Below are 16,372 nucleotides of genomic sequence, written 5' to 3'. Positions count from 1 at the left end.
ACTAAATCAATATATGGGGATAAAATTATTTCCAAACACAGAAGATACATTTAAATGAATAATATTTTGAGATAAAATTTGTAAAATACTGTAAAAATATGACCTTCTTAACATACTATTTTTATTAAAAATTATACACTATCGACCCAGTGGTGGTGCAGTGGATAAAGCATCGACCTGGAATGCTGAGGTTGCTGGTTCAAAACCCTGGGCCTGCCTGGTCAAGGCACATGTGGGAGTTGATGCTTCTTGCTCCTCCCCCCCTTCTCTCTCTCTCTCTTCTCTAAAATGAATAAATAAAAATTAAAAAAAAAAATTATACACTATCACTAAGGGAGTTCAACAGTTATGACATTAGAATAATTCTTAAGTGAAAACTCCAACTTGTTTTTTGTACAACTTTTTCTATTATTCACGTTGAATAGCAAGAGCTGACATAAATCTATGAAAAAGTACAATCTCTTTTAAAATCTATGAAAAAGTACAATCATTTCCAAAAGACAGAGAAGTAACTAAAACTATTAGATAAAAAGGCTGGTATCAAATATCTACCCAGAAAAACACACCCAGTTTTTTAAAGTATCTTTTTAAAAATTTACCATTTCTTTAAAACTTATTTCAAAGGCCATACGCAAAAAATTATGTAGGCTAGCACATTCTCTGTAAACTATTCGCCCAGAATGAATTTTGACATTTGATTCATACAGGCTTTCTGTGCTATAGAAAAATAGCTTAGTAGAGCATTCCTATTCAATTCTCTTTAAATCATTGCTAACACAACTATGAAAAGAGTTCAATGAATATAAAAAATATTATGATAAGATTCAGATTAAGTTACTTCTCTGTGTAAACAACTAGGTGATTCACAAAATCAGACTCAATCTTAAAACAGGGCAAAGGACATATTTCGTAACTTAAACACTCAGTTATGAGGTGCAATTCAGTTAATTGGTAGAATGTAGCTTTTGTCTGGAGGTGCGTCTTCTAGAATATGAGTTTTTAAAAAGTTAAGTAATATTCCTAATAACTTTTCTACCAGAGTTAATGTTTAACTCTGTTGCAAAACATAATTAAGCAAAAATAAAAAACAGCAATCAATCATTTAACCACATAGATGAATTTTTTTCTGAGTAATCCAGTGCTTTTTATAAATCATATTTTATTATATTATACAGTGTGTCCGTAAAGTCATGGTGCACTTTTTTTTTTTTTTTTTTCCTGAAGTTGGAAACGGAGAGTCAGTCAGACTCCCCCGCATGCACCCGACCGGGATCCACCCGGCATGCCCACCAGGGGGTGATGCTCTGCCCATCTGAGGTGTTGATCTGTTGCAACCAGAGCCATTCTAGCACCTGAGGCAGAGGCCATAGAGCCATCCTCCGCGCCCGGGCCAACTTTGCTCCAATGGAGCCCTGGCTGCGGGAGGGAAAGAAGAGACAGAGAGGAAGGAGAGGGGAAGGGGTGGAGAAGCAGATGGGCGCTTCTCCTGTGTGCCCTGGCTGGGAATCGAACCCAGGACTCCTGCACGCCAGGCCGACGCTCTACCACGGAGCCAACCGGCATGGGCTCATGGTGCACTTTTGACCAATCACAGGAAAGCAACAAAAGATGACAAAAATGTGAAATCTGCACTAAATAAAAGGAAAACCTTCCCAGTTTCTGTAGGATGATGTGGCAGCATGTGCGCATGCGCAGATGACAACGTAACACCGTGTATACAGCGGAGCAGCCCACGGCCATGCCAGTCGAGATGTGAACGGTACAGAGGAAAGTTCAGTGTGTTCTGTGGCTCGCTAAATTCGAATCCGTGACCAAAGTGCAACGTGAATATTGGTGCGTTTATAACGAAGCACCACCACATAGGAATAACATTACTTGGTGGGATAAGCAGTTGAAGGAAACCAGCAGTTTGGTGGAGAAACCCCATTCTGGTAGGCCATCAGTCAGTGACGAGTCTGTAGAGGCTATATGGGATAGCTACCTAAGGAGCCCTAAAAAATCTGTGCGTGAGCCCACATGGAACTGCACTGAATAGGTATGAAACTGGGAGAGTCTTCCTTTTATTTGGTGCAGATATCACATTTCTATCATCTTTTGTTGCTTTCCTGTGACCAGTCAAAAGTACACCATGACTTTACGGACACACTGTATAACATTCCATCCTGTTAAGATCCAAATGTTGGTGTATTATATTATAGTGCTGTAAAACAAATGATAAATTCTGTCCATGTTTTTGGGTTAGAGTATGCACCTTGCTGTGAAAGAGGTGGATGAAAAGAATGGCCACAGCTCCAGCTTTTGTGAACTATACACACAGGCAGAGGCAAGACTCTCAAATCCCTGTCTCCCATCAAACACTACACACATCTCCACAGGAATCTTGGGTGAGTGGAGGTGGAACAGGATAAGTTGAGAACATTTCCTAAAAGTTGAGAAATAAAAACAGTCACTAACATCTTTGATTTGCTCAGGAGAAGAGAGGACAATAGCAGGGAAAAGAGACTGGAAATGAAGGAGTACTGGAAACAAAGGGATTCCGAGCAGAACGAACTCAACAACAGATAACTCGTAGGTTTTGCTGGATGAGAAATAAGATGATAACTCTTCATTTTATAAACCCTGACAAGGTTTTTAAAATTTTAATGTTTGCATATTTTACAAAGTGAGAAAAATATGTCTGAACTGATTTTAAAGTACTACAAATTTAATTCTGAAAATGACCCTTTCCTTTCCCATCATTTCTAATCTTACTCAACCTTCAAATAATTTTTATTCCAATAAAATTACAATTTTCATTCTAAGAAGAAAATAATTCAAAGCTCCAGGGCCTACTGTACTACCACCCTCGGATTGCAGTCAAGTTATGAAGTGCTGGGTTACCACGCAGTTAGCTAGTCCGGGAGCATGTGAGAGAAGGGCCAGAAAAGACGGATGTTGCCTGCAAAATTATGTCAGGATGGTTACTCAGAGTGAGAACTTATTTTCAAGTGTCAAGCTTAGTGCTTTCAAAATACCACTAATGCACAGACAAAAAAGCAATCCCCCAAGTTTAAAACCAAAAGTGCAGAAGATGGAGAAGAGAAAGCCTGTGGTCAAATTCTTGACAGCTGAGAAATAAAAACCACATCATTTTTTTAGTTTGCTCAAGAGAAGAGGAGACATGAGAGAAATAAAGCATTCATTATATTCTTCTTGACAAGCCCAGCCTACACGCAGCAAGCAAGCAATCAAACCAGAAAGCTCTCATTTCAATGAAAGAACTCTTAGCTTTGGGAGTCTACGTTCCCCTCCAAGCTGTGCACTCCTTTAGGGCCAAGACTAAATCTTACCCACTTCTGTATTGCTCTCAACCCTAGCAGTTTCATATAGTCTTTTATAGAAATCTAATAAATTATTTTCACTTACTTATGCCCTTAAAGTGCTTCTACAAAAGGTTAGCCTACTGTTCCTAAGTACAGGGTGGGGCAGAAGTAGGTTTACAGATGTTCATATGGGAAATAATACAATAATAAATAATATACAAGAATAAACGGTGTTTCCCATACTGTAAGCCTACTTCTGCCCCACCCTGTATTGAAAAACGCAGGGCAGTGGTGAACAGAAATAGCAATTATGGTGACTGGGCAAGGGGGGGACTTATACATACATATATACATAAACCCGCATCTTTTCTAACTGGAGAAGATGAAGAGAAGAATTAGGAACATAAGCAACTGCAATCATCTAGCTTAGATAAGATAAAAATTTTCTACCTGTATAAGAAAATAGAGGGAAATAAGTCAACACTTGCCAGGAGTAGTGCTACATACAGGCAAAGAAGTACATACGCCCTACTGCAAGAGAGAAGAAGGTACTTTTTCTCCAGGAACTAACAATTCAGGTGAAAAACACCACAAGCATGAGAAAAATCAAACTACAATACAAGAGTTTAGCAGTTGTTCAAAACAAGATTCTTTCACAAGGTAGTGTGTGACTGATTGCCAAATAAATGGAACAAACCAGTCCAGAGGAAGAAAAAAGCATTCTGAAAGCTGGGTTTGAGTTGGACATTAAAAGATAGGAAGCAATCATGTGGATGGAGAAATAAAAATGTGGAAATGGTCTAATTAGAAACTTGAAGAAAGACCAATTTGATTTTCAGGGAAAGACTCAGAAAATCCAGTATTAACAGATCAAAAGGCAGTCTGCGTGGGGGCAAGGGAGAGAACACACAATACAGTGTACAGAGGTGTGTTGTAGAATTGGGCACCTGAAACCTGTATGATTATGTTAAGTAGTGTGACCCCAATAAAATTAAAAGAAAAAGAAAAAAGTGTGAGGCCATATCTAACAGGGTCCTGAATGCCCAACTGAAGAACAGACTGATGAAGGACCCACACTCCACTCCTGTGAACCCCTAGTGTTCTTCACGCTGGACCAATGTAGCTGACTACTTTTGTGGTATGGCAGCCTTTCCCCACTCAGTAAATAAATATTAAATTATTAGACAGAATAATCACCTTAAATCTTTTATAAAGGATTTTTTTTTAAGCTAAAAGGAGAGTTAGCCAGAGACATTCCATCTGGACCTATGTCATTGGCCTTTTAAACTGCACATAACATAGGTCAATAACTTGTTCCCAGTCTCTACACCATACTTAAATCTAACTCTATTTTGTAGGAGGTTTGAGTGCCACAGCTTCCAGATCCCCCACAAGTACGAAGAGAGTAAAAACTATTTAACCAGTAAGCCTAAAAAGGTCAGTAGAAGAGGTCTGAAGAAACAACTTTAGAGAGTGAAAGCAGCCATAAACAATCAAGTAAACAAACAAAATGCTGTAGAAAGTAATAACATAAAATTGGATGTCTAAGGCCAGCACTCCACACAGGAAAAGCAAGAAGATCTTGGCACATTCTACTTTCTGACAAATTATCATCAGAACACTGGTGCAGAGAGCGCCAGCATTCTGGTAGCCTTATTCATAGCGCTAAGAAAAAATGGTACTGACATTCCTGTGTGGGCAGAAACAATGCCCTCAATTCTCAGTCAAAATCAACACGTGGGAACAACTTTCAGATGCCAGAGGAAAATGTGAGCAACTCTAACAGATTGCTGATTCACTCATGCTTCCAAAGTCTTGAGCAACTTTTATATTTATTTTCAGACTTAAAAAATATATATATACATATATATGTATGTATATGTATATACAGACCTATCAGCTGTCGTAAAACTAACTCAATGCCAGATAAAGAGGAAGCAAATATTTTCATTCTTACTTTGCCATCTGAGAATGGAACAAAAGAAGAGGAAGTAACTTCCCTACAACATCCAGAGTCAAAAATAATAATAATAAAGTAAACATAGATGTCTTGACTTGAGATCTATGGCTTCAACAAAACCTTACTCTATAGCTGAGTGTCTGGAGCAAGCATGCAGAATCCAGAAGACTCCTTTAAAATTCTTTACAGTTAAAGTCTGGTATCAAGGAGCTTGTCACATACCATTACATATCGCAATGAGATAAAAATAGACATTATCAAAGAACAGAAAACATCAAGTTTCTTCATTAAAAAATGTCATAATTTTTTTTTTAATTTGAGATTTCAGCTTATTGTCAAATAGATGATAAATTAGTATAAAATATAAGCCATAATTTCCACTAACTACAATGAAAAAATAACTCATACAAATATTTGGAACAGATGCACAAAGACAGACAAGGCCTTGCATCAAAATTAATGCATGGTTTAGCAATAAGCTTATTGTTACATAAGTAAAAATAACACTAAAGTCAAGCCATTTCTGTATTATTTTCTACTTAACTACAATCATTCTCTAAAAATGCAGTTACATTTATGCTCATAAATACTGTGTGAAGCATTTTTATCAACTTAATATAATATTAACTTATATTCTCCAGTGATGGGATTCAAATAATAATCAGTTCTCTGCCCTAATGACCATCTTAAGTATAAAAAAAGATAAACATAAAGGTAGTTTATTATTTCATGCATTTAATACTTAAATAAGAATAAAAGAGGTACACAAAACTAGATTAATGTTATAAGAAAGTTTTAAAATATTAATGAAAAAATATTAAATAACTGACAAAAAAGAATAAAACTGTTATTTAAGATATTTCTATATTGCTTCTCAACTGGCATCCTCACTTGTTATTTTTTTCACCTATGGACAGAATGAGCATTACTACAGGCACTTAGAATATGCTACTGCACAGAGGAATGTTAAAAAAGAGTAAGGAGTGTAAATTTATGATTTTCACATTGGACGGCTGCCCCGGTGCCCACCTTAGAGAGAACTCTGATTACAAGTGACATTTTAACAACTGGTTCACCGAACTCAACACAAAATTAGGTATCAGTTTCGCGGAACCAGTGCAAACCATCCGAATCCCACCACTGTCTCTTTCCTCCAAATAACTCAAGACTTCAAAGATAATAATTAAGTCTTTGAAAATGGTGCTGCCTTGACTCCATGGACATTCCTTTTCATTTAATTTCTGAGGTTCAAGAACGAATAGGCTCAGATGACCCACAGGAGAAAGAATGCATAAAAAGCCATCAAAAGTAAAGAGCCGGGACAGGAAGAAGGGATGGAGATGAATATATGGAGAACTACTACTTATCTACCTATTTCAAGGGAGTAATCTGAGAAGCAGAGATGATGTTAGGATACCAAACAAAAACATCTCCAAGAATTGTTTCCTGATTTAGAAATAATGTTTAAGTAATGAAGTAACTTTTTATATTAAATGGTTTAAAAAGGACCCTTTCATTGATCACAGGTACTGACAGCTGACACAACAGGAAACCGCCTAACTTTCCCAATGCTATAAACACACTGACGAAAGTATATCTACAAAGACCATTGATATACATCTGAACCAACGCAATGGATAAAAAAGTTCCCCTTAAATTACTGTAGCCACCTAGTTATCTACCATGTTCTAAAATCTAAAGGGCATTTTTGTCCCTGCTAGGTCTTTTATCTCAATAACTTTACAACCTCGCCTGACCTGTGGTGGCGCAGTGGATAAAGCGTCAACCTGGAAACACTGAGGTTGCCGGTTCAAAACCCTGGGCTTGCCTGGTCAAGGCACATATGGGAGTTGATGCTTCCTGCTCCTCCCCCTTCTCTCTCTCTCTCTCTCCTCTCTATAGTGAATAAATAAAATCTAAAAAATAAAAAGACTAATGATTGATGCTTCTCATCTTTCTCCGTTCCTGTCTGTCCCTATTTATCCCTCTCTCTGTCTCTGTAAAAAAAAACAAACAAACAAACAAACTTTACAACCTCTAGTCCATTTCTCCCCAGTTCCCTTTTGCTCTATGGATCGGTTTTCCAGGGGTAGTCAACCTGGTCCCTACCACCCATTAGTGGGCGTTCCTGCTTTCATGGTGGGCGGTAGCAGAGCAACCAAAGTATAAATAAAAAGATAGATTTAACTACAGTAAGTTGTTTTATAAAGATTTATTCTGCCAAACTTAGAGAAAATCCGACATAAAGTACTTGGTAAGTAATTATTATTATATGCTTTAACTTGCTGTAACTCTGCTTTATAAATTTTATCAAGTTACTTCCCTACTTTATAAATCACCATTACTGTGGAACCAGTGGGCGGTTAGAAAGTTTTACTACTAACAGAGATACAAAAGTGAGTGGTAGGTATAAAAAGATTGACTACCCCTGGTTTAACCCTTTGAGTAGTACAAACGTTCATGTACGTCCTCATGCCTTCTGACCATCCAGAATACGATTAATTTATTTTCAAAATGTGTAAGGCAACATTAAAAAAGGCAAATATATGTTCTTCTTGTTTCTATAATTGGTTATCAAACGAACATGATTTTAAGTTAATAAAACTGGAACTAATTTCATTTTTTGAAAAAAACTCATTCCTGGGGGTAAGCAAGCATGAAAAAAAACTCACTACTCAAAGGGTTAATCAGCTCACACTCACATTTGAGCCCTTCTAGAAGCTCATCCTACTCTAAAAGGTCCTGTAAATCAGGCCATTCCAATCCTCGAGACTCCTGCACAGGCCACACAGTCCTCTCGACTGCTGCAGATGCCCTAAGTGAAGACATCAGGGATTCCTCAGGAGACGTGCTACCATCTAAAGGTCTAATGGGACATTAGACACATATACTTACAGAAAGAAAAAAAGTAAGCAATAACTATAGGCATCCAAAAGCCATGATAGATATGATCTTTAATGACAGTAAACAGATGAAAACAAATTTAATCTCTCAACCAAATAAAAGTATTTAGTTCCCATATTGTATTCATCTTCCTTGAGTGCTTTCAAGTTCATTGGTAGCTGCAGTTTCCCACAACATACTTCCCCAAATAGTCCTCAGACACCAATTTCCGGTACAGAGCTGCGGAACTACAGATAAGCAGCATCAGCATATCACCCAATCTGTCTAAGGTCAGCCTTGGAACTGGGAAACAGGAGAGCGCCCAAACCACGTGACGGCTGTCTTTGGGGCTCTGCTCCTGAAGAGGAAATAACAGCGAGTCTGATAAGTATCAGAGCCACACTAATGATACTGCGCAAGCAACCAGAGAACCTAAGTGGAAAGAATTGGCTAAAAGAAAAATTAATCAAAACAGGGAATACAACTTATAACATCTGACTTGTTAGTAACAACTATTATGCCACAGATGAATTATGGCTGTTGTTCAGATATAAAGTCACTGCCTAGAATTACAAGGAACGGTTGGTGCATAAAATCTTCTGTGGGATCACATCACTACAGTCCACTAAAATTCCATTTTGATTTGTACTTGATAGAGAAAAACGTTTATTCACACATTTCAAATTTATCTATTTGTCTTTAGAAATTCATTCTCAAATGGTATATTAAGCACACATTTATTAGCTGAAAAGAAATCTGTCTGAGCCTGACCTGTGGTGGTGCAGTGGATAAAGCGTCGACCTGGAAATGCTGAGGTCACCGGTTCAAAACCCTGGGCTTGCCTGGTCAAGGCACATATGGGAGTTGGTGCTTCCAGCTCCTCCCCCCTTCTCTCTCTCTCTCTCTCTTTCTCTCTCCTCTCTCCCTCTCTCTCTCCTCTCTAAAAATGAATAAATTTAAAAAAAAAAAAAAAAGAAATGTCTGTAAATAAATATAGCATTAAAATAAAACTCCTATATTTCCCAAACAGTTTATTTAGGTCATGGTGAATTAATGAAGCACACTGCTGCTTTTAACTTTGTATACTTTCTCAAATGTGCTTTGACTAGTGCAGTGACTGCATTTCCCGTGGGTGGCAGAATCAAAGAGGGACTGGTCGCAGATAAGAAACTGCTTTATTTTGTACCAGTCCAAATGAGATCAGACATCCAACAAATGAGTGCTAAACAAGATGGGGAAAAGGAGGTAGGCATAATGATGAATAGATTTTATTAAGTCAACTATGTCTTTGATATACGTAAGGGTCATTCCTAAAAGAATAAAAATTAAAAAGATAAAACAAAATAAATTCAACAAGGAAAAGATAACCCAAATTAGATGACAGTATATAACCACATGTATTAGTAATCATGTGAAATAAATGGCCCTAAGTCCACCAGTGAAATGACAGAATTCTCAAATGGTATTAAAAACCATGATCCCTCAAAGACATAAGAACAAAAGCAAAAAAAAAAAAAGCCCTGGCCGGTTCGCTCAGTGGTAGAGTGTCGGCCTGGCATGCGGAAGTCCCGGGTTCGATTCCCGACCAGGGCACACAGGAGAAGCGCCCATCTGCTTCTCCACTCCTCCCCCTCTCCTTCCTCTCTGTCTCTCTCTTCCCCTCCCGCAGCCAAGGCTCCATTGGAGCAAAGATAGTCCGGGCGCTGGGGATGGCTCCATGGCCTCTGCCTCAGGTGCTAGAGTGGCTCTGGTTGCAACAGAGCGACGCCCCAGATGGGCAGAGCATCGCCCCCTGGTGGGCATGCCGGGTGGATCCCGGTCAGGCGCATGCGGGAGTCTGTCTGACTGCCTTCCCGTTTCCAGCTTCAGAAAAATACAAAAATACAAAAAAAAGAAAGAAAGAAAGAAAAAAAAAAGGGAAGAAATAAAGAGCAGCGATTTTCATCTTGCGTGCCACAAGAATTTTTGAAGCATGCAATACCTGATTAATTAATTAGAGGTACTGACTTCTTTTCCCTTAGATTGTCAAATTAAAAAAAAAATGACAACAGCCAACACAACAACAACCATCTGGTATGAATAAATCATAAGCATACCTATTTTTTTTGTCATAAAAATCAGTTTATGTATGCTGTGAGATACAGAAGGTTGAAAAGTCGCTGGTCTAGATAAATCCTAACCAAAATAAAGCTATACTATATTAAAGTTAATACCAAATAAAATAACTTTCCTACTTTCTGCTGATATATGCATCTAATAATCCAGCCTCAAATCTTATAAGCATAATGCAGAAATACCAAGAAAAATGTTCAAATCATCCATTCTAGGGAAAGATTTTAACATACCTATATACACTTAAACAATGAATAGAGACAGAGGAGAACAAAACTAAAATCTGTGCCAACAATATTTCCAATATCAAAAATAAATTTTGATATCAAAATAACTATTATAAAAATTGACTGTATATTAGGCTGCAAAGTAAGTTTTAACAGATGCAATAGAATCTTACTTAGACCATAGTCTATCTAACCATAATGTAATAAAACAAGAAATCTAAACAAAAGAAAAATGCCCTCCTCTCATTAGACATACACAAATATATTCACCCCTAAACACGTACACACTCTGGAAATTTAAAAACACACTTATAAAAAAACTTCAGTGGTCAAAAATGATCCATAATGGGATGAGAAAATATGAAGAAATAAATAGCGATGAAAGCTCAATATTTCAAAACTTGTACAATTACCAAGAAGTACTTGTAGGGAAAAATCAGCCATGAAAGTTTTTTTTTTTAAATATTCAACTCAAGAAACTGGAAAAAGAATAAAGAAACCTCAAAGAAAAAATAAAGAGCAAAAGGGAACATTATTACAAAATGGAAAAGAAACACTAAATAAATCTAAGTTGTTTCTTTGGGGAAAAAAGAGATTAAAATAGTAATTCTACAGCAATAATGATCAAGAAGAAAAGGCAAATAACACTACAAGCAAAAAACAAAATCAAAATCAAGTATACAAAATGAAAATATGTAAAAAAAAAACTTTATGCCAATAAGATTTGTCAAGTTCGTCGAAATAGACAGTTTCCACTGAAAATATTAACTACTAACACCAACTCAAGAAAAAACAGAAACAGACGATAAGGAAATTGAGTCAATTATTTAAAAAATAAATGCCCTTCAACCTACTCTTCCAACAAAAAAGCCACCAGTCCAAGACAGTTTTAAAGGCATGTTTTACCAGATTCCCGAAGAACAGTTAATCCTTAACTTTATCTAAGCTTTTCCAGAGAATACTAAGAAAAGCAACTTTGTGTGGAAAGTATATAACCCAGATAAAATCTGATGAAGACAGTTTGATAAAAGAAAATTAAAGGTAGTATATGCAAAAATCCTACAAAAAAAATACAAAATGAATGCTAATCATCATAAACAAGTAGTTTACATTACAAATCAAAAGATGGCTCAACATTAGAAAACATCAATTTAAATTACAACAGTAAATGATCACAAAAACATGATCCTCTTAGTTGATGCACAAAATATACTTGATAAAATTCAGCATCTACTCGTATCTTTCACCACCTATTCATAAAACTTTTTTAGTTTCCTTCTTAGAAACTAGGAAAGGAATAGCCATAATCTGAGAAAGAATATCTATTTTTTAAAATCTCAGAGCAATCCTAGAAACCCATAAAAAACTTAAAAAAAGATAGATGCTCAGCTTCATGAATTGCAAATTATAGAATTGGTTCCATGTTTTCATCTCTGAGTAAATAATTATCTTACTCGGAGAGGACCATACTTGCCCACCAGTCTTTAATGTTTTATTTCTGGTGAATATGGAACGATTTCTTCTATTATTTCTATAATTTTTAAATATATTATGACTTTTAAAAAGAGAACAAAAATAGATTTAAAACATAGAGCATATTTCTTAATCTTGAGGTTTGGTGATGATAAAAAATTTCGGAGATGACTGGGGCCAGTAATCCTATATTCCATAGCTGAGGTCAGTTTCCGGGCCTCAGTTTGGCCCTAAGAAGTTGAGTAAATGACTGAAGGTCATATACAAGTTATCAAATTGGTTCCCAAAAGCTAGACTCCCTAACTTCTAGGATAGATAGGAAAACACAAGGGAACCTGTGGTCATATACAATGTAACTGAATTAAATTCAGAATACTATTCTATTGTTTTCCTTAATGTTCCCTATTTCTACTGCTGAGACACATAGTCTCATTCTCTCTCTCCACCTCTATCTCTCTCCTGAGCTGTAAGGATTATTAAGCCTCTTTTACCACTCTTTTTCTGGAAACAAGTGAAGTATCAGAACAATTACCATCACTAAATGAGTAAAAAAAGTTCTAGATAACTTAATACAAAGATAAAGGCAAGGACCATGAATTTTTTTCATCTTAACAGTACAGTGCTCAGGTTCATGAGCTCCAGAGTCAGACAAATGGGCTGGAACTGAGGCTCAACCATTTGCTAGCGATGAAACTTTGTGCAAATTACTTGGCCTCTATCTATAAGCCTACATTCCTCACTGTAAGGGCAATATCCATAACACCTACCTCATCTAGATTCTTAGAAACAGTACATGAGATAATCCATTCAAAATTCTTCACGCAGTTCTTTAGCAAACATCGGCTATTAGTTATGTCATCTAAATAAAGTGATTTAGTTATAAAAAGCACAAACTCTTTTGATTACATAAAATTATAAGGTGCTAGATACTTTTTAAAAGTCACATTGGGCCTGACCAGGCGGTGGTGCAGTGGAGAGAGCATCAGACTGGGATGTGGAAAGACCCAGGTTCGAGACCCCGAGGTCGCCAGCTTGAGCGTGGGCTCATCTGGTTTGAGCAACAGCTCACCAGCTTGAGCCCAAGGTTGCTGGGTCGAGCAAGGGGTTACTCGGTCTGCTGAAGGCCCACAGTCAAGGCATATATGAGAAAGCAATCAATGAACAACTAAGGTGTTATAACACACAACAAAAAACTAAAGATTGATGCTTCTCATCTCTCTGTTCCTGTCTGTCTGTCCCTGTCTATCCCTCTCTCTGACTCTCTGTCTCTGTAAAAAAATTAAAATTAAAAAAAAAATCACATTGGTATTAATCAGTATCAGTGCTACTGAAGTACAGTTATATGCTTTGAAACTCATGAGTGCTTTTTAATTAAAACTAAATAAATGAGCTAGAGATCAAATCATTATCTGAGGATAAAAATACTTGGGGTTAAAGTATGAAATGTCATGTATCTGAAATGTCAACCATTTCTCAAAGGAAGTATCTTACAGCCAGAGGTAATATTCAAACAATTTAATGCCCATTCAGAACAGACAACATACATGACCAGAGCAGAACAGATTGGCAGGAAATCAGCCCCACTTACTCTTAAGGGTCAGGAACCACTGTTTGTAAAGGAAATGATGACCCTCTTCTATCTTTTCTTTTTCTTTCAATGCAAAACTGTGAGGACTAATTCACAGGAAAATGAAACTGTTGAGTTGTGCCATTCCCCAGAGGAGGGCTGACTACTGCTCTGCTTGTGTTCCGCACATCAAGAGAGCTCTGCCATCACCCCCGACTCACCTCCAGGTCACAGCTGTACTCGGTGCCGTCTAGGAGGGTCACTTTACACTGGACGGTTTTGGTCTTCTTGGTGGGTTTTGGAGCGACCTTCTCAGCTCTTAACTCATTGGTCTGCACTTCCTTTGTCTCCCTTTTTGCTGCTTCTTCAGACTTGTCTTCCAGTATCTCCTTTACCTCCCCCTCTTCTTTCTCCTTCCTTACCTCTTCAGCAGGCTGCTGAAGAAAAAATGAAGTTTATACTAAAGTTAGCCCATTTGCAGAAAACAACACAGTAACAGGAAAGTCCTTGGTAAAAAAACAGTGACTGTTATAAACACTGTAAGTCTGAGATTTTTAAAAGACTTCAAATGTTTACTAGAAAGAATACTTCCCACATCTTCCTTCCCCCATCCACTGCCAATTTTCTAATTTTCGTCAATTTGTTAATTTGAGCATTAAATGAATAAAAGAAACTACATCTTGGCAACTGCAATTTAAATACCATTTCAAATAATAAAATTTCCGATTATAATCTCATACCATGGCAAAACCTGGGCTTCTTTTTGCAACGAAAATGCACACACATACAAATCTATTTCTTCCTACTCACTGAACACTTAAATCAAATCAAGGACGGTTTTAAAAGGAGGAGTGACAGGATTCTGTCTGTTTAACCTTAAAAGAAACAAACATTTTTATGGTTGTGCATATATAGGGGATTTTTTTCACTGTTATATTATTTTGAAAAGAATAACAGGAGAAGGCTATTGTAAACGCTTCCAAGACCCATATTCCAGATATAGAAAGCCAAAATAGTATCTTAATACAAAATATCCATAAATGCTTGACTGGTGGTGGCACAGTAGACAGAGCGTCCTACCTGGGACGCTGAGGTCCCACGTTTGAAACACCCAAGTCACCAGTTTAAATACAGGCTCACCAGCGGCCTGAGTACAGAGTCGCCGGTTTGAGCATGGGATCCTAGACGTGACCACATGGTTACTGGCTTGAACCCAAGGTTGCTGGCTTGAGCAAGGGGTCACTAGCTTGGCTAGAACCCTCTCCCTTCCCCAGTCAAGGCACTATGAGAAGTAATCAGTGAACAACTAAAGCACCACAACCACAAGATGATGCTTCTCATCTCTCCCTTCCTGTCTTGTCTCTGTCTCTCTCTCAAAAAAAGAAAGAAAAAAAAAATCTATAAATGACTCAGAGCAAACAAACCCTTTTTGTTAGATGGCTATACCATCAAGCACTCATTTCCAGGCAGTCAATCACCTTTCAAACATACCTGTGTCTCAGGACTGCTCACTGAAGGTTTCTCTTCTTTGACATCAATTTTAATGACCTGTTGTTTCCTCTGAACTGTTTCTTCAGCATCACCCTTGGCCAGCCTTTCTTCTTCAGTAAGAGATTCCTCTTTATCTAACACCTGCTCTTCCACAACAGCGTGGGTAGGCTCTTTCTTATCTCCTCCATCTTTGGCCACTACTAAGTCATAGGACTTCTGTTTCTTAAGCCACGGGGGTATGAATCGTGAAATACCCCTACTCTCAGACGGATCCTTCCGCCTCTTCTGGTGGCGTGGACTACTTTGGCTTTTAGCTGGAAGAGATGATTGGGAATCTTTCTCCTCCTCTCCTGGATCAGATGACTGATTCTGCTGATTTTCTGCTACTCCTTTAGGTTTCTCCTTGGTTGCATCTGCTCCTAACTGGTCAGATTCCTTATTCACTTCAGATGTGGAGCCTACTTCAGTAGTCATGGTCACGGTTTATGCTGTAAACAAAACAAAAATCGCAAAAGAGTATTTTACAACAACCCCAGTTTAGAGTCAAGAGAGGGTTAAAAAGGATGGGAAGGAGAATGGCAGAGAGATGAGGGGGCTAAAACACATGTAGAAAAAGGAGGTTCATAAGAAGGTTCACAAGAGAAAAATGGCAACTGCTACTCTAACTTAGGAGAATTCTCTGAAAAAATCAAAAATCCAAAACAAAACCAGCATCACAATAGTTCATTCTGATTCTATACAGCTAGAACTTAAAATCAGCAAAAGTTTTAAAGTGATTACTTTTATTCAGTTTCATCTAGCTATAAATAACAATTCACCCTAAAATCTAATTTTTGAGAAATTCTTTTTCTCAATATTCAGTATCCCTGACAAAGTATTATTGATAATATTAGAAAGTATTAAACCACATTTTGCTAAAATTCACACTTAAACTAAAATGTTAGGAATTATGGAAATTAATGTTAAATATTAGGTGCTAATAGCGAGAAAATTATATCAGTAATGTACATAAACATTTTTGTTCCAATATTAAATCCTATAGTTCATCATCACTACTCCAAAGCAAAAGATAGTCTTCTGGGAACGATACTCAAACTATGACCAAAATTCCAAAACTCTGTCCCACCCAAGCGTTAACACAGTTTTCTTTGTGTGTGTGTGCTTACAAGAAAATGTCTAGGGACTCCTAATCTGAACCAAATGAAGACATTATATAGATAAAAAAATTCATCTACATAACTAATGAAAACAAAATTAAAACTAAATCTGAGAGTAGTTGGCTGCCTACATTTTACACAAGCAAAGAGGGACTTTAAAGCATAGCTGCACCACTGACAGAAAAGAACAGGCAGGAATG

General features: G+C 37.2%; 1 protein-coding gene across 20 annotated transcripts in view; it reads right to left on the bottom strand.

Moving 5' to 3' along the window:
* EPB41L2 (erythrocyte membrane protein band 4.1 like 2) overlaps nucleotides 1-16,372 on the bottom strand; it is a 227,831-nt gene that overhangs the window by 109,000 nt on the left and 102,459 nt on the right. For 15 of the 20 annotated variants that reach the window (XM_066373228.1, XM_066373229.1, XM_066373220.1 and 12 more), the window contains 2 exons: nucleotides 15,016-15,503; nucleotides 13,746-13,961 (listed from right to left, as the gene is read on the bottom strand). In XM_066373228.1, coding sequence (XP_066229325.1) covers nucleotides 13,746-13,961; nucleotides 15,016-15,489 — 690 coding nt within the window. In that variant the 5' untranslated portion in view covers nucleotides 15,490-15,503. The remainder of the gene's footprint in view (nucleotides 1-13,745; nucleotides 13,962-15,015; nucleotides 15,504-16,372) is intronic. The other 5 variants (XM_066373240.1, XM_066373230.1, XM_066373227.1 and 2 more) reach the window with 1 other exon arrangement.

Source organism: Saccopteryx leptura, chromosome 3 (assembly GCF_036850995.1).
Source record: "Saccopteryx leptura isolate mSacLep1 chromosome 3, mSacLep1_pri_phased_curated, whole genome shotgun sequence".
Lineage (NCBI taxonomy): Eukaryota > Metazoa > Chordata > Mammalia > Chiroptera > Emballonuridae > Saccopteryx > Saccopteryx leptura.
The sequence above is the reverse complement of the archived record's forward strand: the minus strand, read 5'-3'. Positions and strand labels throughout refer to the sequence as shown.